The 25357-nt window shown below is 42.1% G+C and overlaps 1 protein-coding gene across 1 annotated transcript in view; it reads left to right on the top strand.

Annotated features, from left to right (window-relative positions):
• The first annotated feature begins 10946 nt into the window (after positions 1 to 10946).
• Positions 10947 to 25357, top strand: part of LOC110843565 (protein O-mannosyl-transferase TMTC1) — an 87510-nt gene continuing 73099 nt past the window's right edge. The window contains exons 1-2 of the mRNA XM_022089532.2: positions 10947 to 12452; positions 16316 to 16965. Of these exons, the coding sequence (XP_021945224.2) occupies positions 16322 to 16965 (644 nt within the window). The 5' untranslated portion in view covers positions 10947 to 12452; positions 16316 to 16321. The remainder of the gene's footprint in view (positions 12453 to 16315; positions 16966 to 25357) is intronic.

Here is a 25357-nt window from a genome sequence, read left to right as displayed (position 1 = left end):
AACATTATTTTTCATTATGTAACATGATAAGAAAAACTTAACCAGAATCTGGTTGTGTGTGAGGAAATCGCCTAGATAGTGCAAACAAAAAAGATCCCAATTCCATACAAATCCTCTCGTGGCACCTTAATTGTGAATTCAGTACAACAAACTATCTTGTTTCCAGGAATAAGGATTTATATAATTTCAAAGATTATCAAGGCGTAAACAATTAATTTAGTAATTTGTTTACACCCACCTCACTTACCAATCTGCTTGAACTTGTTATTTCACATTAATTAAACCAACGTTCACCATTAACAACTTATGCAGTGTGCACCAACATATGTACATTGTCACTGGCAGAAGTGCATCTTGCTACAATTATGCATATTACATAGATTTTAAACCGAAATTTTCTCAGGTATGAATTATAAAGGGCGAATGAAGTTATGTCGTTTATCTGTATTTCTGTGTCAAAGTAAACTAAACACTATCGCATGCCATGAACATGAAACAAGCACAAGGAAACCCAAATCCAGTCCAATTAGTAATTCATCGTTTTACAAGTGTTGCGAGATGCAATCATTATCCACACTCAGAGGACATAACGACAGACTACATACAAATAAATACATCAGTTGAATAGTTCAGTTGGTGTTATGTCGTGGTAATTGGTTACCTGACACCGTATGAACGAAACGGACAGGAGACAGTGTCATCGCTCGTTTCACAGAGTGTCCTCTGATGTTGGTTTACGGAGGACGATTCTGACGATTACACGCTGTAGTTATGAAGACCGATTCCTTTAACATGATCTCAATCCGCCTCCAATGGCAATCAAAAGGGCAAATGATTTACGCGAGACAAAAATCGGCTATTAGATCTGGAAACGTGAAACATTTTGCATTGGCTATATTATCAAACTCATCCCTACTTAATGAAATTAATGGCTAAATATTCCATCCAACCTTTAATCTTGGCTTTCAATCCATTTTTGTCTATGTCAATCTATAATTGATAGTAAAGTAGTACGATTAAAGAGAGCGACTCATAAAATATTTCAAAATTTATTAATTGTCAGCCTACGGGTTGGCATTGAACATTCATTCATGCAGAAGACGCAAAGTTATAAGGACCAATAAGAGACATTGGGAGCCAAACTGACCAACAGGAGAGGGGGACGAGGTTTTGCCCACTCCCACGCCAATCAATCGAAAAATTACTCTACTTAAATATTAATAATTGTCTTTTTAACTTTCGGAGTCCGACTTGGTGAAAATGTATATTTCTGATTTTTAAAGAATCTAACAAATGTGAAAGGTTATGGTGAAAAAGTTGCGAGGGACTGAAAACCTCGAACTTGTTCAAAACAAGGGGGTGGCGGTGGGTGGGTCCTTGCGACATGTCGACAACAAAAATGAGAAGCGTTGTGCTCAATTTCATCCAAATAGGCCGAGAAATGGCAAAGTTATGGCATGGCGACGAAATTTGGCGAAAACAAGGCGGTGGCGCTGGGTGGGACCTTGCGACATGTCGACAACACTAATAAGAAGCATTGTGCTCAATTTGATGCAAATCGGCCGAGAAATGGCGAAATTATGGCATGGCGTCGAAATTTGGCGAAAACAAGGTGGTGGCGATGAGTGTGACCTTGCGACATGTCGATAACACCAAAAAGAAGTCTCTGTCGAAGTTTGATGGAAATCGGACGAAAAATGGCGAAGTTATGGCATGGCGACGAAATTTGGCGAAAACAAGGTGGTGGCGGTAGGTGGAGCATTGCGACATGTCGACAACACCAATAAGAAGTCTCTATAGAAGTTTGATGGAAATCGGACGAAAAATGGCGAAGTTATGGCATGGCGACGAAATTTGTCGAAAACAAGGTGGTGGCGGCGGGTGGGACCTTGCGACATGTCAACAACACCAATTAGAAGCAATGTGCTCAATTTGATGCAAATCGGCCGAGAAATGGCGAAATTATGGCATGGCGACGAAATTTGGCGAAAACAAGGTGGTGGCGATGAGTGTGACCTTGCGACATGTCGATAACACCAAAAAGAAGTCTCTGTCGAAGTTTGATGGAAATCGGACGAAAAATGGCGAAGTTATGGCATGGCGACGAAATTTGGCGAAAACAAGGTGGTGGCGATGAGTGTGACCTTGCGACATGTCGATAACACCAAAAAGAAGTCTCTGTCGAAGTTTGATGGAAATCGGACGAAAAATGGCGAAGTTATGGCATGGCGACGAAATTTGTCGAAAACAAGGTGGTGGCGGTAGGTGGAGCATTGCGACATGTCGACAACACCAATAAGAAGTCTCTGTCGAAGTTTGATGGAAATCGGACGAAAAATGGCGAAGTTATGGCATGGCGACGAAATTTGTCGAAAACAAGGTGGTGGCGGTAGGTGGAGCATTGCGACATGTCGACAACACCAATAAGAAGTCTCTGTCGAAGTTTGATGGAAATCGGACGAAAAATGGCGAAGTTATGGCATGGCGACGAAATTTGTCGAAAACAAGGTGGTGGCGGTAGGTGGAGCATTGCGACATGTCGACAACACCAATAAGAAGTCTCTGTCGAAGTTTGATGGAAATCGGACGAAAAATGGCGAAGTTATGGCATGGCGACGAAATTTGTCGAAAACAAGGTGGTGGCGGTAGGTGGAGCATTGCGACATGTCGACAACACCAATAAGAAGTCTCTGTCGAAGTTTGATGGAAATCGGACGAAAAATGGCGAAGTTATGGCATGGCGACGAAATTTGTCGAAAACAAGGTGGTGGCGGTAGGTGGAGCATTGCGACATGTCGACAACACCAATAAGAAGTCTCTGTCGAAGTTTGATGGAAATCGGACGAAAAATGGCGAAGTTATGGCATGGCGACGAAATTTGTCGAAAACAAGGTGGTGGCGGTAGGTGGAGCATTGCGACATGTCGACAACACCAATAAGAAGTCTCTGTCGAAGTTTGATGGAAATCGGACGAAAAATGGCGAAGTTATGGCATGGCGACAATGGTTGTCGCCATGCCATGCATTCATAAGGGGGGGGAGCTGTTGGCCGCCCTGAGAAGGGCGTTTCCAGAGCACACGACGAGGACGTCGCTCCCTTGTGCTCCACGCGAGTCGGCCCCCGCGGACGCCCGAATGCGTCCGCGGACGTCTACCTCTACCGACCGGGAAAGCCCTGCCCACGTCACCGCCTCTGCAACCGCGTTCCCCTAGGGGGCCCGTCTGACCCTCGCCTTACGAGGTGGGAGCGCACCCGTAAATCGGCCCCCATTAAGGCTTCGAACTCGGGAACCCGGTCGGCCCCAAGGGGAGGTATCGCTAAAGAGCGGCGTCACCCAAGGGTTGGAGGTAGAGAGCCCCTCTCACTTGCCAAGCGCCACCCGCACTTTTGGCAAGCCCCGCCGGCTCCCCACCCGGTGAGCCTGCTTGGTGGGAGGAGCATTGGAGGGGGGACCTTCCCGTAAGGCTCTCCCCTTGCAGCGTTGCTCCCCCGGACCACCCCTCCAACGGGAAGAGAGTCGGGGCTGTGGGACAAACCACGGGTGGACCCGACTCCCCAGAGAGGCAGGGCGGCCCAAGGGCGCAGCTGCAATGGGGAGCTCACCCAGGGACATGTCCGTCCCCCACGAGCGCCTCCCGCAGACTGACAAAAATTTCTGGTGCAGCTCCTTTTATACCCTCCGGAGGGCGGTGAAAGTTCTGCTATAAATAGAACCCGGTGAAAGTTCTGCTATAAATAGCACCCGGTGAAAGTTCTGCTATGTACAGATATATACATATATGTATATATATATACATATATATACATATACATATACATACATACATATATATATACATATGTATGTATACATATACATGTATATATGTATGCCTATGTATATATTATAGCCCCAACTGGGTGCTATTAATACACATAGCCTATGGGCTATTAATAGCCGTGTATATTAATAGCACATGAGATAAGCGGCCTCACATGTTCCGTGTTTACAATTGTTACAAATAATTCATTCTTAATAATTAATTATTTCAACGTTGTTAAGGTTGCGAAAATGTTGATTCTAATAATTTTTTGGTCGCTGATTTCGAATCTGACGTCAGTTTTTTCATTGCGACATCATGGGAAGGGGGATATGGCCAAGACATTTTCCTAAAATTTCTCGTTAAATTAGATGAATGTTATTTCTTTTGTCATGTCATAATCCAAGTTAAAATGTGTGACGGGCCAATCGACGGGCATATACACTAGTAACGATAACTGACGTAATTTATCTGAGATTCCCCTGCATGACTTAAGGACACAAAAAATACATAAAATTATGAAATAACAACATAAAATTATAAGTCGACATAAATTCATATAATTCTGCAGTACTTGTAAATTACAAATTGTAATTCAGAAACTGAAACATTGTTTCCGTCACAATTTGAGCCTTGTAACAGCTACCTTTTTAGCCTTTGAAGACTGTACTTTACTTGGGTGGCTCTAAATTCTCAGAAACTCGTACTTATTACAAGAGTACGGAAAAATTGGCCGTCTTGAATCTACTTTTTTCTGCTTCTTTCACCTTTCCAAGAAGTACGAGAACTGTCCTGCAAGTAATTTCAAATTTGTCAGAATTTGATTAAGCTATTGCCAACTAGCTGTATCGATTTTCCGTGTTTTTAAGAACTTTTGATTGCATCTATGTCGTCCTTCCACTTGGGAAACGGACTCAACCTTTTCGCGTGATGGTTTCACATTCCCGTCCCTCGTCAACAGCATTATTAGTGATAATTGGACTTGAGGGGTTCTCTTTCTCTCTACATCTCCCTTGTATCTGGCAGAACATCTCCGAGTAAAAGCAACAACAACCCACTACCTGGCCAACCTAGGACTTTAGGGTAGTTGCATTTTAACAAGAAATACATAGCGATAACCAGGCGTATTTAACTGCCTAAACCCATCTTTTAATAGAACATTTGAAAATAACGTGTAGTTGCTGTTGGTGGCATGTGTAGTTAGAAGAACTTGGTTAATATGATCTTTAACAGTATCGAACTCCTCGGGAAAAGATGTAATTATTCAAGACAATAAATGTAATATGAGGAAGGACGCGTGCCCCTTCAACTGGTGGGAGGGAGATGGTGGTGCAGAGAAAATAATAATTTGACCCCTGACCATCTCCGTTCGTTGGTGAATCACATGCTCGTGGATGGAAATGTCTTCCTTCTCCTCCTCCTCGCTGGCCACTTGGTCACATCACATGCACTAGACATCCAATCTGTCCAATTGTGATTTATGAACGCGCAGCAACTCGTTTGTAATTACACGAGTGGGGTGGAAATGTCTCAATTTTGTGGGATGAGAAAATAGAGAAAAGGGGAATGAGTGAGTAGGAGAAAGAACAGAAGGGCGTGAATACGTAATGTAAATACATTAATTTTTTCCCAAACTCGATAATCAACTTGATTTCTGACGTCTTCTTTTGCTCGATTACTCAATTTTTTATTCAATTATTATGAAGGAAAAGATGCATTGCTTCTAATGAATGAAATCAGTTGGAAAATCATGTAAATTAAGTCGATGTACCTCATTTGGCAACAGTTAAATGAAGAATCCGCATGATTTTGTAAATAATTTGCTTTGAAAACTAACGATAACTTGAAAACAGATTGAGGGTATTCATTTTGAGTTAGCAACGTTCGCAAAAAAATAAAGTTCGCAAGTTCGCAAAAAAAATGGCTTGAAAATCATTTTGCGAACTTGCGCATCTCCAGGGCTAGTATTTAGTTCGCAAAATATTTTTCACAATTTTTTCAATGGGAAAAGTCCATAAATCTCTATTGGTTACTGAAGTTTGGCCTTTTGAATTTTTGAAATTTCTTATTTAGTAAATTTCATATGCAAAATTTCGGTAACTAATGGAAATTAACGTATTTTTCCCATTGCAAAATTCGAGACATTTGTTACCAAATTTTCGCAAATTTTTCATTTGCGAAGTGTGTTCACTTTGTTGCTTCGCAAAATTCGCAATTTCGAAAAAGTTATGTTGCGATGCGAACATGCGAAGTCCTAATGAATACCCTCATTGTTTCATGAAAAAATGCTAAGCGATAAAAATGCATATAAATTATGTCAGCTTGTCACTTGAATAACGTAAATAAATTTATTCTGAGTGCATTTAATAATTTTCTTACAATTCAATTTATCTCCTATGCAAAAATCAGGCTGGTAGTAAATAATTCAATTAAGATCCAAATCCAACCAACTCAGAAATTATTCAAATAATTCAATACCTTGAACAATAATGTGTTAGGTATATATTTGTCCCTGAACTTTTGAGTAGGCTACCCCATAGAACTCATGGGATTAAATACAGAGTCCGGATTATGCAGAGAGAAATGCATAGGCAAAGTTCATAGGATTATGTAAATTCATTACAATTTCCAAAGTCCAGTCCCAAATTAATTTCTGATTTCAAACTCGCTCGAATGTTTATACGCGTGCCTACTTAAACAGATCAGAAACAGCGGGCGGAACTAAACTAACTATTTAAGTGGTTAAACAATAGTTTTGCTGGGTGTGATTACAAAACATTATACTTTCCCTTTCAAAGAAATTGTGCCTGGTTTCCAATTTTACGGAAATTCCATCACCCACAATGCTTCACATACATAGTTGAGGTGAACTACGCAGTGTACGTATGTAAGTAATATTATTGCTCCACGTGTGAGGTTGAGTGAGTGAGGTGAGAAGATAATTCCGTTATCCTGCTCCCGGTAGTAGTTCGGCCGACGAGAATAGAAATTCGGTTGGAAAACTTGTTTAACAAGGACAAATCTAATCCATTTAAAGCCGGATGGGAAATTCCACAGGGACTTCATTTGAAAGGGTTTTTTAGAGATTAGCTTCACTCATCTCGTCATGGTTTCAATATATTTCCCCTCCGCGTCCCCATTGTCCGTCCGAGAATGACATTCACTCACTTCCACACCCACCAAACAGAGAGAAAGGTCCGTCCTGCCTCACTGGCTGGGTGAAGTACTCCTCGTAAATAGGTTGTGGGATGACCAAATGTGCATTCGACACGGGACACGAAGTACATAAAAATGAGAGACAAGAATACCATGTCGAATGTTGTGTAATGGAAATTTTTGGAAATGCTTGGCAAAATTTGGGTGTATTGATTTGTATTGATATTTACGTATTTAAATAGGTACTTGCTGAGAACGTACGGGTTTTGGAAGATTGAATAACTCCTCTCGAATCTAAATTAATATGAATAGATTGGTCGTCTCACTGACTGACTGACCACAATGGAGGAAGGCTGAATTTGTTAGAAATGTTTAAATTCCTTCATGAATTTAGCTCATTTATCGAATTCTCTATTCCTTGCTGAATATCTGTCGCGGAATCCTTATCAGCAAGGCGAGCAGACGTAAACCACGAATCCGACGAGGATATATAACTTTTATAGTGCATCAAGTATTCCCACTTCCTTCCTTCTCTTACTTATATCAATGATTCTTGAGGGAGTTGAATGCCACTGACGAAATTAACGTGACAGGATGATTGAGTCGAGCTGGTTCGTTGGAATGGGCAGTCTCGAGCATCAATGAAATCAAACTGGGGTCAAGTTATCTTATGAATTGTGAAAGAAAAAAATTACTCTTTTCCTGTCCGTCCAACACTGTTCCTTAATAACTTGCACCTCCCCAGTTATCAAAGAATTGCAGGTTTCAAAGCATCCACCACCAAGTTTTCTAGAAGAATTTTTCAGGAAATTTACGATTTAGGTTTTCCCACATGCTCAAAAAATATTCAAGAGCGACTTGCTGTATTCTTGAAGGGTAAATTTCTTCCGGGAGAAAGCTGTTCTGAAATTCTTCTTCATCCTGCTTCATTTTGAGGGGAAAGAGTTTTGGTTTCTTGCAATAATCCTTTTCCCACTTTAATTTTGCAAGTAGTGCTCGGCTCCAGCGACTGCTAACTTATATACATTTCCAATCTGTGGAAATCTTTCAAGCAGTTGATGCCCGGTTGGTTGGAGCTTCTCAAAATGCAATAATGTGTCCATGTAAGCTGGCAACGGTATGTACATATGCTTCCTCTTCCTCCTCCTCCTCCTCCTACGTCCTTCACTTGAATCCACTCGTCCTACGCCTACTGCTTACAACTCTTCTGGGGTGGAGAGAGGGTCACATATTGTGTTCTTCGGCTGAGTGATCGCCAAGGAGGAAATATTTTTGAGCTTGTTCAATCCCTTTAATATTCGCACATTATCCCCGCTTGCTTATTTCTTTCCTTCATCATCCCCACTCACGACTGTTTACTTGTCCCACTCGTCATTCACTGAACTGCAACAACCGATGAAATGACCTGCCTGCCTGCCAGTAGGAGCAGCCCAATCCAAATAAGTCACTCTTGGGAGGAAAAGAGGATTAGCAGAAAATCCAAAAAGTTTCTCTTTCTCTCGCTCTTTTTGATTCCCTATCAGGACGACGGACGTACAAGTGGTCCAAAATTTCTCTGAGATATTATTGAGCTGTAACTCTTCCTGGCTGCATCATGTAATTCCGCACTCAATGATCTCTCCAATGGAACATCATAAATGAGGCAATTCAGGGGAAAATGAGCAGCATCGAGAGTGACCCTATGAAAATGAAATAGGGTTTCACAGCCAAGAATTATGTGAATAGGGACTCTTAGTTGGTCCGAGTTAGTTAGTTCGAAGGAGCCGGAAGACCGAGTCGAGAGGTATGAAAAGAAAGAAAGAATTGAAGTCGTGCCACGCCATGTCCAATCCAATGGACCAAAGCAGCAGATCCACCACCAGCACCATCACCACGATATTCCTTTGTCCAGAGTGAGTTTAATGCACACCGACTTGGCGGCGATCCCTTTCTACCGTTTAAATCATGAAGAGAAGGGAATTGGAGACAGGAAGTGAGCAAGAAGACTTGTTCAATGCTCATGAACCATTGGCTCACAATTTTGCTGGAGCTTCAACTTTCTCCATCCCTCAGGATGAAGGTTAAGTGTGGTGGGGACGGGTGAAAGCATAAATTCTTTCCATTTTTTGACCATTTGGACGCCTATAAGCATCCCTCCTCCCATTATTATTAGTTGGTCGGTGGCGGCGGTGGTATAGATATACTGGTCAATCAGCTAGGCACACAGAGGTAGCTGCTCGTCCGTCGTCGTACCCTCCGTTTGCGTCAGGCAGACAGACAAGAGAGGAAATTTGCTAGGAGGTTGTGTAAACTAGGAATTATTACCCATCAATAATCATTCAGGAATTAAGGTACACTAGTTCCTCATATTTTTCGTGTCCCGTTTCAATTTGATTTCTCCTACGCGTCCCAAAGTAACTTTCCTGGAACGAGGTTGTCAGAAAGAGTTGGGAGAGAGAAATGTGCCTAAAGTAATAATTTGCTGGGGAATAACTAGGATGCTCCGCAATCTCTGATTTTATTTAAATTCATTTATCCCTCCGACGAGCACGGAGCCTGAAGAAAGAATTCTTTCTCCTTCTCCTCCCATACACAGTCTCGCACAATCCCCAACAGTGCTCAACTGCTGGACCATGAGCCCAGTAATGGTGGACTCGGAGGAGAATGTGTTGGTGCCTTCTCTGTAAAATCAACAAACGAGGGGGAAATCAAAGTTTTCAAGACAATAAATTGAGCTTTGGTAGGCCACCCACCCATGCAGACGTAATGCTGGAGAAGGAAAAAGATGCAGTGAAAGAATTGAGTGAATCCCGCAAGAAATAAAAAGAAGACAAACCGAGAAAGAGCGTGAGTGAGATGCTTTTTCCTCTCTCTCTCCAAGAGCTGGAGAAGATTCTACTGTGATTTAGTGGGAAGAAGATGATTCCATCCAAAAGATGTAATCCTCTCAGAAATCAGTCAGACTATTCGATGCAATTTCCGCAACCCTGCCACCACCAACAATCCACACCACACTCCTCAATAGTCTCTTCTTCCTCTTCGCCTGACTATTCACCTAACCACAAAAATAACGAAATTCCTCCAAATCTCCTCGGCAGCTCTTCAATTTCTATCATCGTCCCCTCAGCCTCGCACATTGGGTGGTGGTGAGATCATTTCTACCTTTCTTCCCCACATGATGCAGTGACAGCACCATGTTGTTGGCACTAATATGGTAAAGTATTATCGTAGTAGGAGGAGTGGCGTGCTGGAAGCATGTAAAGCTCCCAATTGTAAACACGAAGCAATAAAATATGCAGCAGAGAGGATGGATGATTCTCCGCGATGCGATGCGATGCTGCGTCTGCATAAGTGCCCTTGGTTCAGGTTTTGTTCGTGAACCTGCATCAATTGTTGGGAGGAGTGCATCAACCAGGAACATGAACATTGCAGGAAAATGCAATATCCAAAATTACTCTGCTAGTTGAAAGCATATACGCCCGTTGCTTTCACTTCCGGCGAAAGAAACCACATTGCACTCTCAATCCTGGGCTGCCATGCTGTTGCAACATTCCTGCATCCCAGCCGAACGGCAATAAATCAAGTATGGGCTCGTAATGTCGGATCGTGTGCATTGCCTGGCATAGGACGACGATTGTTAATAAGGCATCTTACTCGTAGAAGTAGAAAGGGTTGCAAGCAAACCATATTATTGTCACCTTGTGCTCGACAACATGTGTTACACGTCCTGCTGCACCCGTTCATTTGTAAAGGCGGCATTTTTCTGGGCAGCCTTACACAATTTTGACAGGCAAGTGGGGCTAAAATGCTTTACCTTTTAGTAAATGCATGCCAAAAAATTCAAGCCCAATTTGACCTAGGGTTGCAGCCAGCAGAGAAAATAATACGCGAAAACGGTGGTTCCACTTGCATTTTTTTTTCTACCGGGCAGATTGGCGAGAGTTTTGGTTTCTCCTGCCGTTGAAATAAATACTCGGTCTGCTGGGCCTCCCTGCTCAGTCGTCGGTTTAGGGTGCACGAGCACGGAGGGACACGGACAACCCGGGTTGAGAATATCTCACTTTACACTTTTCGACTAACTCTCGAGCTATAAGGAGACCAGCACGGGGGAGAATTTTGGCACAAGTGAAACCGCTTTCGAACCGAGCACATCAACCAAGAAGTCTTATTCATAATAAATAATATTCAACTTGTGGTGACCAGCGAGAATAAAATCTTTCTAAAAACAAAAAAGATTTGGGGAAAAGTAATAAAACTGGTGAATACTATTTGGCAAATGAGTAAGGTGGTGGATAACACGAGGAGTTGAGAATACTGTGTGCACCAACCAGCCCTGGAGAAGGAGGAGTAGCATCTTTCTTTCAGTAACAGTCTGAAGTAAAAAGAAAACTTGGTGGAATTGTGCAAGTAAAGAAGAAGAAGTTGCAATAGTTGAGGCAGAAGAAGATTTTAGAATTTACCTTCGTCGACTTCTTTCTCTCTCCAAGTTGAACAATAATTGAACCTTTTGAAACTTTGCGGGACTGGAACAGAATCAAAAGTGGCATTTTCTTTAGACATAGACAGACACAACTTCAATCCAAGAAGGAAACCAATCCACGCGTTGGCTGGATTAGGACAAAATCTCGAGGAAAACCTTGAACACGGACGAACACCACGGTAAGAAATAGGAGTAGCAGGACAAGGAAAGTGTATCAGTAGCAGTGTTTCTTCTCGTGGTGCAATTTTGTCCAGAGTTGAATTGATTGGAGATGAATGTGCCCTTGCTGCAGTTACGCCTCAATCAAAAAATCTGATGACAGCAGGTCACCCTTTCCTCCTCCAGGTCCAATTCAGCAACAAATTGACCCATGTCGTAGACTCAATCACGACCAACTCCTCTTCTTGTTTCTGAAATATAATCTCGAGATTAAACGAGGTTCACTGATATTGCACGCTGGGCAAAAAAAACGAATTGAAGAGAGAGAGAGAGAGAGTATAGTTATTAGAGGCCGAATTTTTCTTAAAAAAGACGACAACGGGGCAAAAATTGAACAAGTGGAAAAAGAAAATCTTTCCGAGGAGGATTATCCCATACGGGGAAGAAAACACATAACTTAACAGACCCAAATTGGATGCCGTTTGTCGCATCATTTGCGCTCTGACTGTGTCTCTGTCGTCAACCAACATTTCTTATCGTGCTGCCGTTTTCATCTACCAACAATCTCTAGCAACTCTAGTGCACATTTCCTGTAATTCTAATCGCACCAAGGCTAATAAGTACCTCAAATCAAGACATAAAGTGTGTTGACATTGCCCCAAGTGTTGGTATAATAACAATGATATTTCGGTAGTGATTTGAGGTCTGACTAAAAAAAAAACAAGGACAAACTGCAGATGTGGCTCTATCCCATAAAACCATCGCTGATTGAACAACAATAATAATCATAATAATAATAACAGACGAGAGGGGACACCAGCTGGAGAAAGTACACACTTCTGTTGAACTCGTCGTCTCATTTCCTTCCAATTATAAAGGTACGTACATACGTTTTATACAGTCAACTGATTGGAAATGTAGAGGAGAGATTGAAAATTAGAACGCCTCTCCTCACTGACGAGGAGGATATGGTCCAGTAGTAATAATACTGTATGGTTCTTCTGCTTCTGGTGGTGATTAATATTCAACCGCAGTAAATCCCATTAATTATTTCCATTCCAATAATAATTATTATCAGAAAGCCGAGTGCCTAGTGAACCGTGGTTGTTGGTTGGAGAAGAGGAGAGGCAGCAGTAGGGAAATAAGGGCATATTTTACTTTTCTGTCTCTGTCAGCTCACTTTCCTGATGCCTTCTCTCTCTTCTTCTTCCCACGAAAGGGAATGAAACCAGCGAACAACAATTTTCACTTTCCTCGTTCAAGAAACATTCAATTTTCTAATCAATTCTTGCCGCTACTCTTCTCATGCTCTTCCATGAACTAGTCAAGCAGAAACAGATTCCATTTCTTCTCAGTGACATTCTAGTTTATAGTTTCCAACTTATTAGTGTCTTTGAGGAGAAAGTTGGTCCGTTGGGTGGGATTGTTTCTGAGAGAAAATGTACAAGCCAGGAACACTGTGTAATTTTAAACTCATTTTGTACCAATATAAATTAGAGGAGGATCTCCCTTACATGAGAAATACATTCATGCACGCAAATAATTAGTCAGACCCATAACTCGGTCGTCGTTAATAGGGAAAAGTTTGGTTTTATGGCAATTAATCTTTCCAAGCTTTTAGAAATGCCTTTACAGAGAAAAGTTGAAAGTGAAACCGACAAAATAAATAGTACGCAAAGAATAATCTTAACATGCGAGGAGAGAATTTCTATTCAAGTATCGAAGTTGACGCGAGTAGTATTAGAGTTGAATTAGAAAAGGCTGTATTCCAAATTGTAAATTGAGCCCAAAAGATGAAACCGTAGTAAATCCTTGGTTTTCTTCTCTTTACATCTCTCACCAATGGAATAAATGAGACATTATTGCAGCATAAAATTCACTCTATCCCCGTCAAATTAAATGCCACTTGTTTCACAATCTTCAGTTTGTAGTGGGTGGGGGTGGTGGGAGTAGGAGAGGAAAAGTAAGTAGCAAAACTGTGCTGATATTGAAAGGAGAAAAGTACAAGTGCACGCACATAAAGAAAGTAAAGTGTTGGTTGGTGGTGGTGGTGAATTGTCCTGCCATGAGCGTTTTACAGTAGTACAATAATGTATTGCATTACAACATCATTAGGAGAGTCAAAGACGTTTCAAGTTTCTCTTGTGAGTTGCAAATGAGGATAACATAAAATAAGGAAATTGGAGCCTGTCGTTTAAATAAAGTGTAAAACTCTCAAGTTAAGAATAAGACTTTCAGTAAGTGAAAGTAGGTTGTGTTCTCTTCTCTGTTGTCATTCCAGCACTGCCACCACTACGATAACCACCAAAAGTAGACTGTAACAGCCACCATCCTTCTCAAGTTGTTTTGGCAATGAGGGAGAAATTTACTTGAGGACATTGCATTGAGTGAAACTGAGGTTTTCGCCCATCAAGTATCCACTGCGGTGTAATCAAGAATAAGGATTGCATAGAACTAATGACTCTTGTTTTTCCTCCGCCTCGCCTCACCTCCTGCACTCCATTTATGGATATACAGACAGAGAGTTAGGCAAAAAGGGATGTCCATGATTTTTTTTCTGGGGCATAGCTTCATATTGTGAGCTTGACTTTCTTCTTCCTCTTTCTTCTTCTTCCGCAAATTAAGTTTACATTAAAAATCGTTCCTATTCTTGATGGGATCTCGAGGAGCCCAATATTTTCTTTGAGGCTTGGAATAAAAGGAGGAGGATGACGAGGCTGTGCGATGTGTTATTGTTGTACACAACAAGTAGCAAATAAAACCAATTTCTTGACATTCCCAGATGTCCTAGTGGTGGCTTTCTCTTTTTTACGAGTATTATTTTTATGGCATACATACATTCATACACACAGCTGCAGCTCCATATGTGCTACATGCTACATTTATTATGGACAAAGAAAGAAAGGGGACGAATGAAGTGTGTTTCTGCATGCAATGTTTTGAGTTTTGAGTCTCAAGTTTCCACTTATTTGGTCTTTTTAAAATAAATTGATGCAAAGGTTCTGAATTGAAGTTTCAACTATGAAACCTCCAAAAGTTGTCTTTTCTCTATCTTTTTGGCTCTCCGCTCAGGGTTCGGAAAAACCCAGGGTTTTAATCAAAAATTATAAAACCCATGGGTTTTAATGGGTTTTACCATGTTAATTGGGTTTTATTTGGGTTTAAATGGGTTTTATTGGGTTTAAATGGGTTTTATTAGTTTTAAGTAATAACTTAACAAAAATAATTAGGAATTTGTATCTATTCGGACATTATTTTTGTTTTATAACACTTGAAATCTGTGATGCTAAAGGATGGAGTCAATTATTGAATTGTTCCGAATTTTCATATATTAGAATAGTAATGAAATAAACTGCTTTAGAATGAATTGAGATAACGTCTTCTAACGTATAGGAGATGTATTTAACTTTTAGAATGTAGTTTTAAGGTAAAACTCAATTAAAACCCAATAAAACCCATTAAAACCCAAATAAAACCCACTTAACATGGTAAAACCCAGTGGGTTTTATTCATTTACAACCCATTAAAACCCATTAAAACCCAATAAAACCCAACCCATTAAAACCCAGGTCGGAATACCCTGTCTCCGCTGCTCCCATCACTTTCAACTTTTGACTTTGCAGAGAGGGAGAGAGAGAGAGAGTTTGTTGGCAATTTATAAACAAAGTTTTTCTGCTGTTTGATTCCCAGAATGGAAAGACAAAGAAGTCGACAAATGCAGCAGGGTTGGGAGAGATAGAAAAGCCCACTGGTTGGCAACTAACCAGACGGGTTGTGCCCTGTCTCTCACTCATATTTACAAAATGTCCTTGTTAAACAGTTTCAATTTCTGATATCGTGTACAAAGTCGCACAAGAAATGTATATGCTTGTCTTTGTACGTTTGCACAAATCAAGAATTGTGGTTGGTCGCTATACATATAAATCTAGGAGCGTTTAATATGCCTAAAATTTTTGTTGTTTTGTTTGTTTGTTTATTCTTATTTCCTCACTTTCACTTTCCCCATCATGTCACCAAGGGAAAAGTCGTCGTCCTCGTCGTCGTCGTATCACTTCTTCTTCCTTTTGTGTCACACAGTTTTCATTCATTTCCACGAAACTCAAAAGAGGAGTATTTGTTTGTAGTGGGAGTAGGACAGGAAATGAAATGCCGTGTGACACACACACTAACGCGACACACCAAACAAATTGTAAAATGTCTGGTGATTTCTTTGGTTAACTTTAATGGGGATCATCTAAAAGGAAAGTAGTGCAGCAGCAGCAGCAGCAGCCGCGACGTCAGCGTCATGTGCGAATGAATGGGAGCTTTCACTTTTCAGTTATAGAGCAAAAGGTCAGCCAGGTGCATATAGGACGAGAAGTCTCATGGAACAATGTTGTTTTGTGAAAGTTGCACAAGCCGTGTTGGTCCAAGGCAAACTGAGTTTATGCAGAACAAAGAGAATTTCTTCAAAGGTTTGGGAAACAGTAGTTGGGATTTACTTAAACAGAGAGCAGCGAGTATGTCGTCGACTCGTGGAGACGACAAACCCCACCGTGGCGTGGAGGATGAAATATCATATCTACGTATGTATGCTACTGTATACACTTATTCCTCCATACGTAGCGACAAAATGGGTCTAGACAAATAGGTTCATAAAATAGTGGCCTAAATCGTAGTTACAATAAATTACAATTTCGTAACCGCCGATGACTCAGCTTTATGCGATCTATTCACAGGAAGATATTTTTTTTTCTTGCAGTAAATCATGTTTTGGACTTCCTCAAATTCCGAATCTCAATCGTCACCCCCACACACGAGCGAGTCTTCCACGCCCCCGCCATTCATCTCGTCCTTGTTTTTCCTTCTCTTCTCCCCCTCGCGAGGAGGAGGGGGTGGTGGTGGGGACGACAGTGAAACGTCCTCCTCTCGGGGGAAGGGAAACGCCATGACCTCATCAGCCGGTCACCGACCCATGAACAGTAATCACAACAACCACCACCGCAAGGGTCGCAATCATCACCAACATCGTCCCCTGCACCACAGCGGCGGCAACCCCCGAAAGCGCCATAACTCTCGCCCCAGTGAGGATAAGGAGTTGATCACGGTGAGGAGAAGCCCCCGCAGGGGTGCGATGTCTCAATCGGCGGCTACAGACTTTTGGTGTGGAAAGAAGAAAGAGATTGTTGTGGGACTCGTGATAATATCGGTGCTTTCAGTGAGTTTGTATTGGAATAGTTTGGATGGAGATTTTGTCCACGATGATATTGTGAGCATTGTCCGAAATCCGGATGTGCGACCACATTCTGCCTCTGGGTGGTGGACCCTTTGGCTCAATGATTACTGGGGAATGTCAATGTCCAACCAAATGTCTCACAAGAGCTATCGACCCCTCACAGTCCTCTCCTTCAGGTAAGCCAGTTGCATTTTTTTATTACTTATCTTGTAAATTCTTGTCCCCAATCTTCCTTTAAATGAGTGGATTTCACAATCTATAAATCACAGAGTGTGTGTGATATGGCTACAAAACCCATCGAAATGAAGCCCTTAATGGTGTATCCACTTTTTCCGCTATGTGGGCGATATACACGTCGTCGGAGTTGGTGGTGTGGTTGTCGAACGGTCGCTAGCGTGTGATTAGACTCGTGGAAAATTCTTCTCACTTTTTATCATGTCGCACCTGTCTTTCCTTCAAAGGTTCATGATTTTGTGTCTGCTCGTGATTCCTCCTCGCCTCTCCGCTCGCCAGAGTTCCCATGTTTCAAAAAGTTTCTTCCAATTCGCTTAGTTGATGCGGGAGTGGAAGAGATCACGTAATTTTACGTGGAGACTCAAAGTATGTTTCAAAAAAGTGCTCCACCAGCTTTCTTCGTGTCATCCGAAAGAGAGAATATATATCTCGCGTTGTGCTGGCCAGGCACACACAAGCCAGAGCCACCCCATTATTCCCATGCTGAATCTCGTCTTGGCTTCAACTTCAATTCAGCATCTTTCCACTGAAGTTGGCTTGCTTGTGCTCCCTCCGTTCTTGCCTTGAGCAACAGCAAACTACCGCCAGCACTGCTACTACTGTGCCCGTCACTACACGAGAGGAGACCTATTTACTGGAGAAAGCATAGCCAAGACGAAGGCTAGACATCAGCAGCGGTGGTGGTGGTGGTGATGGAAGACAAAGTACAAGGACCAACCAGTTTAATGTTTACTTTGCTGCATTTGTCATCAAAGGAGCTTCATTTATGCAACACTATCCCTATTTACTTGTACTCCGTCCTGCCTGGCTTTCATCTCCTCAGTCACCGCACCGCTGGCCAAGTAAGTATTTTGGCAAGAAACGGTCTCTACCCCCTCCGCATAAATACTTACATCATCGTCTGACTCTCCAAATTAGTCTCAGACATTAACCAGTTCATCACAATGAATTTGCGAACAACGTGTAAACATTGTTTGACAATTCAAATCGAATTGTATGAATGAATTCGAAATGTGTGTCCTTTGTGCGAAGGAGGAAAAATCGGACGGGGAAATGATTTATGCGACGAGATGCATTTACTACTCGTATGAGAATAAATATGAGATTTTCACTTATTCACTTTCACTCATTCGCTTTCACCATTAAGACGAACGTGTGCACATAACTTTCTCCGCCAGGCAATTCAATCCGGCCTGTGGTAATGATGGCAATTTCGATCAAATATTTCGTCCTGATTTGATGGCATGATTTCTTGACCAAACCCAATACTTTCACTCACCGAAACGACCACCAGGCTAGCTGGCCGGATAAGATATAGATGTATACGAATGTATGCAGCTTTTGGCCATATTACGCCCCTGGCTTGCATTCATGTCAAAGAGTTAGTGTAACAACTTTCTCCTTTCTTGCACGGGTTCAAGTCTCCACAGCTCAATAGCCGAAAGGATATGAATGTAGTGGGATGTACTAGAGGAAGGAATGCATAATGCAATATTACACCCAGACGACCGACCGAGAGGGTGAGTTGAGGAGAAGACATTACCGAATGAAGTATGGACAACTCTCTCTCTGGCCGGGTTTAAGAGAAATGGAGAGATTTGCCATGAACTCGTCCATAGTCACCACCATGCACCTTCACTCAACCAGGTTGTTGGTTGGTACATGTAATAATAATTCTAAACCGGGTGTTACCTCGGGCCAAACGGGGATAACGTACAAAATGATCTAATTCCAATATCTGTATACTAAAATATCATCACCACCTCACCCCATTAATTCGTAGGAGCATAATAGTCGTGTCAACATAGATTTGTATGCAGAGTGACGCATGGAAATCTGCATATATGGGTAGCCAAACCACAAAATGAGTGTAGAATCCTCTAAATATATTGCGAAATTGTGGGAGCAGCTCACTCTACCTGGTTCGAGGTACGTACCGAGTGTGTAGCTAGAGGCTAGCTAAGCGTCCATACGACATAAAATTTGAGCTAAAGAAGTGGATTTGGTAAATAGGGTTGGGTGTGATGGTGGGAGGCAGGAGCAGATGCAATGCAAGGAAGAGGAAGTGGGGAGGATGTGGATTGTGTCTTCTACTTGGCCATGATGGTGGTATAGAGAGTATGGTGTAGTGGATAGATTTGTGCCCGTGATGGCAATTGGGATGAAATGTGGCGGTCATTCTGTTATCACATCGGAACAGAAAGCAGCTCCGGGAGCACCGGTGAAAGTCCAATGGATACATTCATACGAATTTCTCCATGTCTCTCAGCCACGACGAGGACCCACTCTTCCCTTCTCTCTCCTACTTCGTACACTGTGCAGCTCTTCATGCACACAATGCCTCACTCACGCCTTCTCCTTTGCCCATATATATTCCATGATCTATATTGCGAGCAACTTAATACTTTGTTGGTCCTGGTCTATATGAGCCAACGAACGAGTTGTAAACCATTGTCAAAAGTTAATGTTAGTGTGGCACTGGTTCAACCCTCGTATCAAAAGTCTGGGTGGACTCGGTCGCAGTCTCTCTCAGAGTGCTGGCTGTCCTGATGCTGGTGTGTCGCTCCTCTCCGCTGGGAGAAAGTCGTCGGGTGACAAAACTACGACACACATGAAAATAACTTTACATGTAGATTAAACTTGAAATTTTTGTGTTTTATGCGAATATATCCTTCAAACTGGGTCTGCATAATAAATCTTCTAGTTCCTTGTACATATTTTGAATGTAAATATGAGGCACTAAAGTATCTGTGAAGGTCTTACTTAGCCGAGATACGAGGCAATTTCTCTTGTCCACGTGTGTACCAGGAAAATTTGGTCCATGCTCGCAGATTCTCAGTCTCTCCTCCTTACTTATTATATTCCTCGTCCGTCTCAATCTAGCAAAACGGGTCTGACCAAACAAGAGGAGGAGGAGAAGCAGCAGGAGACGTTAGCAACAACACGGTCCTGATTTCAGAGGAACGTCATTGATTCTCTGTCTTCCTCCTCCTCGGCGGCAGTGTATGTTTTGGTGTGCGTCGTGTGAGAATTTCATTGCGGTCAGTGCAAGAAAGGAGAACAAGAAGGGCAATCCACCACCACCACCAGTGCTTACTTTGTGCGTCCATTTGCTCCTGAGATAGCCGCAATTTCCAGCCTAACTGCAAATTTACTGCTTTCTGTAAGCCCCTATGGACCCTACCTAGTTTATGCCTTCACTCATTCCTTTCCCGTCCGCCAGCCTGCCATGCGGAGAATAGCAGAGAATGCTACGTAGAGACGGGAGAAAGAGTTTCACAATGGAATGGACAGGGTGAGGGTAATATGCCATGGATTATCTCTGGAGAATGGCATGGAATTTTTAGCACATGAACTATCAACAATGCTGTCCCTTGTAATACACTCACTCTCTCTCTCTCTGTTTCTCCTGTTGTCCCTTATTTTCTGCCCGTTGTGTTTCCATCCTCCTACATTCTCATATCTCGAGCTTCTGGTTGGAGGATGTTTCCTGCTCTGCGTTATACAATACAGCCTAGTTCAGAAATCCCATTTGGAGAGTGAACCAGCGGTGGTCATTCTACGGACAGCGTACGCATTTCTGGCTTGCTTTCCTGAAGGGAAAACCACAAGGAGGGATATATCACCTGCATTATTTATTGCCGTCCTTGCACAAATTAAATGCCTCTTATTTTCCATCGTTTTCACCAGAGTAGTGATTTCGTGTAATTTAACTCACCCGGAGGTAAGTTTGAAAACGAAAGAGTGACGAAAGCCGCGATAAATTTGAAAAATATATTAACGTCAACAGGCTGACCGAGGAGGAGGTAGTGGTGATATTGTTGATGTATAAAAGTACGTTGTTTTCCCTCTCTTCGTGATTATTGTTTAACCGTCGCCTTTCATTTGATGGGAAAGTTTTTTTCTGGAGGGGATGTGCAGCACTGTCCACCCAAAAAGTTGGGTTAACTCGTGTATGCGTTTTTTCCTGCTCTTTGCTTTCTTATGCCGTGGTATTTTTGGCCTTCGAGTTCTAACTTTTTGCTACCATGCAACTACCAGTTGGTTGGTCAACTTGGTGACAGGTTTCTTGTGTCGAGAAGCCGTGTTTTGGGAGTTGGAGTGACACTTGACCGCATGATTGTAATCTGCCGCAAGCTGTAGTATTATGGCGTAAGCTTTATTTTGCTCGTTTCAAGTCGAAGACTAATTTTCTGGTTTGTTTTTTCCACTTCAATATCAGCTGAGGGAGTCTTGTGTCAAAAATGCCAGCATTCCAACTCCACGTTTATCCAAAAGTATTTCATCAGCTCGCCTAATAACAAATGAAAGGACAAGTTAAACATGAAAATGGAGAGGGAAAAAATCCGTAAAGTTGGAGAAAGTCAGTTCACTCAAGTGAAATAAATAAGTAGGTCTACACACTCCATCCAATAATATCATTTACCACGAGGGAGAGAGAGATATGGATCATTTTGCTTGACTTCATTATTTTTTTCTTCCACTCGCAAAAAAAGGAGAAGAATGTGGAGTGGAGAGCGGTCTAGTTGTTTGGAACGGGTTTGAATTATACGGGATGAAGGAATCTTGTATCAAATAATCTCGAAAGCCAGAAAAGAAGGAACAAGTGATGAAAGAATCAAATAAATTGGGAACATGTTTTCAGTTGAATTTTCCACATGTGCCAAAAAGTATATATCATATTTCAAAGTATAAAAGAGAGAATGGTAAATGCATGCAAATTATGTTTTGATACAATTCCATGAGCCACTCTCGTATGTATGCACAGTATTTGTTCCCATTCGCAAATTCCAGTGCAATTTCTCCATTCATTGACATATCCTATTTTGCAGACGGACGGCTTTCATTCTTACGCGAAATGCTGGAATATTTGGCTTTCATATCAGTATTCAGTAGTTAAAATATTAAAGAGAAAGATTAATTTTCCCCTTTTGACATTTATGCAATTACGCCAAAGGCCAATTTGTAAAATTTGTTCCTGAATAAAATGAAATCAATGACCGGCAACAACCTGCCATAAAATTAAGCTTCAAACTTATCACATACATGACAGGAGCGGAGGGAGGAGGGCTGCCGGGGAAGACTGAATTGTCGTAGTCGGAGCAGAGTATAATAATTGAAGAAAGGGCCATCAGCCATAATTACGTGCCATTAATGCAAACGACAATTTTTTTTGCCGGTTGGAAGAAAGGTGTATGAATGAAAAATGGGGCGACGATTGGCAGAATGGAACCGGAAAAAGTCATTCGCGCTGCATAAACCTCGTCAACTCGCTCTCCCATCGACATTTCACTCAAGGAACATAATCATTTATTATTGAGCAGCAGCACGACACAGTATGAGTACCAGGCCTGGTACTTTCCCTCATTGTGGCATAGACTTGGCTGTAACATAACTCTTTTATAAATATAATTTTGCCAGAGGAGGACTAATTCCGACGACGGTGTAGCTCATATTTATACCTTACACAGAGCTTCGCATATGCATAAATATGTTGATAAGTGTATGTATACGTATGCATATTACATGTGCATGTACATATTTAGCACCACCAATGAAGCCAGTAACGTGGGCTATGTGACATCAGGCAGGACTGAAACTGTTACGTAGTCCAAAGAGATGGAATGTGTGTGCCTTATGTGCTCACCCATAAAAATGGAGAAGGGCGATGGATGTATTAATTTTGTGCCTTGGCCTCCCTGACTGACACAGCTTAAGCCATTAAAAGTTACGGCAAAATTGCCGGAGGAAATCAGCACTCTTTCACTCTGTAATTTGGAATGTTCCAGGATGGGAAGTATGTAGTGGGTAGCGAGGGGAAAGGAATGGCAAGGAGGACAATTACGCATTTCGGAATTTCACTTGGCTTGCGAATACTTACCAACTCGCATTATTACTCGCCATACAAATACTTGTAAGGAGGACGACGACGACGACGACGACGAGAGTACGTACAATGGCATTCGTTCGTTCGTTCTGAAAGTATTTATAGGGGAAACATATGGTTTGTTGAAATCGTGGTAGGTTCGTGGGTGCAAAATTTTTTGACTTTTTCCAGCTCATATCTGGATAATACTGCTGCTGCTGGTGCTAGCTGCTCCATTTCTCTGATGACATTTTTTCCAATAAAAAATGTTGGTTATCATAAATACAACAAACAACATATCCCACTTGAGTTGCTCCTTGGGTTGACAGGTTGACAATGGTTGAACGGTTGCAGACATCCTTGTTGTTGTTGGGCTGGCTTGGGAAGTAGTGGTGGTGAAAGTGTGAGGGCTTCACGGTTTTGGTGCGGTTTGTGTCTTTTGGTGTTTAAAACTTTCTCCTTCAACCAACTCGAACCTTTTACTTCGTTTGAGTTGATTGTGTTCCATTCACGTCGGAATCGTGGAGCAGTAACCAACCACCACTAATTCTAAAATGAGCATCAACTAAATCGACTCGAGTTGTAGAGTGCGAGACGGAATTTTCAAATAATCCAAATTCCTCTCTAATTCAAGGCCTGTGGTGAAGGTTTTTTTTCAGTGGTACATTCGAAGTAGCGTGGTGGCAGTAGTTAGCGCTGACTAGTTGTTGTTGATGGCTATAGGTAGACATACATATTACTGGTAGATTAGTAGATAGGGGATCTTCTTGGCTTGGTGTGGCCTCCTCTTTTCGTGGGCTGGGTAGTTGACTCCGGGGACAAAGGGTTCTGTCACCCCCAGAAATATTTGATGTTTTATTGTTGGCCTTATTTTTTATTTGCACACTTTTCCTCATCCATTTTCCCAAGCGAGAAGTAAATAAAAGCTGGTCAATAACAAAGAAACCAATGGATGAAATTTGTGGTAGCCTTCTTAACCATCCATCCAACCCAACACGAGAATAGAAGCGGTCGTATTCTGCTCCTTTCTGCCAAAATATCCCGAGGAGTTCTTGTTTAGCGAGTTTAGTGAGGAATATTCCAACGTGTCCCAACTTTAAGAGTAATTTCCTACGCACTATGGGGCTCTTTTCCTACAGCCTTCCTCACCACCACTATTTCAGTGATAACGTTAAAGCGGTATTACGGTCCGACGTTTGTTAACTGCTTGCTACGTGGTGGTAGTTGGTGGTGATTGCAATTGTCGCCACAAAGTTTCACTACTAACTTCTGTTCTGTTTGCTCTTCTGGTAAGCAAGGTCTGTTGGTTGGGTGAAAAAGTTGTAAAAAAATGAGTGGAAAAGGCTGTCGCTCCCGTTGGTGGTTGAGAGTTACGATTGTTTTATCTTGTATTGTCTCCCTTCCCTCTCCTTCCTTCGGCCTTTCTTCTCTGATGCATGGGCTCTATAGCGTCCATCCGTCGAGCGTATATATAGGCGCTGGACGGCTAAAAGTGTTTGGTGAGCAAATGGCTGTACTACAGATTTTTACTGCTTCTTAGATCATCCCACAGATTTGATTCCTGCACACATTTTACTTTCCCCACTGCCACTATTCCTCATCATCATCTCTTGTTCGATTTCCCTTCGGAGAGAGATAGAGTGACCGACGGGTGGTGGTGAAAGTGGTCCAAGCAAATCACTGCTTTTATTATTCCTGCACTCAAACTATACGATTATGTCAATGATGGCCCTCGCCCTGCTATACCCCCGCTACGTATGTACGTACGTATATATTGGCGAGAGAAAGTAGCGGTTGTTGCTGATTCCTTCTTCCTCCTGGTCCGTGGCAAATGCTCGTCTTCAACCTGGGCATTTTCCTGCTTGCTAAATATCTCGAGGCCATGCAACTTTATCATTTTGTCCTTGTCACAAAATTTTTGCCCCTTTGGAGCCTTAGGACGTAATATAATGTGCCATCTTCTCTGAGGAATAACTGCGTATGAGTTGGCCTAATTCTTGTCCTGGTCGTCATGATAAAAGTAGTAAATAGCGTCACACAGCAGACATCAATTCGTCCGTTTTGGTTTATGAGCATTGTTTCCAAATATCGTTGACATTTTGACCGTTTTACTTTTACGACTGCGTTGCTCACTGGTTGGTGGAAGTTAATCCCTTCATTTCACTGCTATTTTGTCCGTCTCTCGCTCCTCATGTATTATATGCAGCAAGAAAGATTATACTTTCATCTTTCTTTCCTCGTGGACGGTGGGCTTGATGTATGATGATGCGATGCGGATAAATCCAAGAGACTGCAATGTAAAAGAATAAATGAGTATTTGTGACAGGTCGGGGGACATATTGCAATAGATTACATTTTGCACTGCACATGGCCTCTGTGTGGGAATACGTACGTACGTAGTCTGCCCTCGTCCCAGTTTCCTTGCTGGGTGGGTGGACCAAGACAAACAATTTTAGAACAATCGCCAA

The sequence above is a fragment of the Folsomia candida genome, unplaced genomic scaffold (genome assembly GCF_002217175.1).
Source record: "Folsomia candida strain VU population unplaced genomic scaffold, ASM221717v1 Fcan01_Sc002, whole genome shotgun sequence".
NCBI lineage: Eukaryota > Metazoa > Arthropoda > Collembola > Entomobryomorpha > Isotomidae > Folsomia > Folsomia candida.
This window is presented reverse-complemented; position numbering and strand designations above follow the sequence as displayed.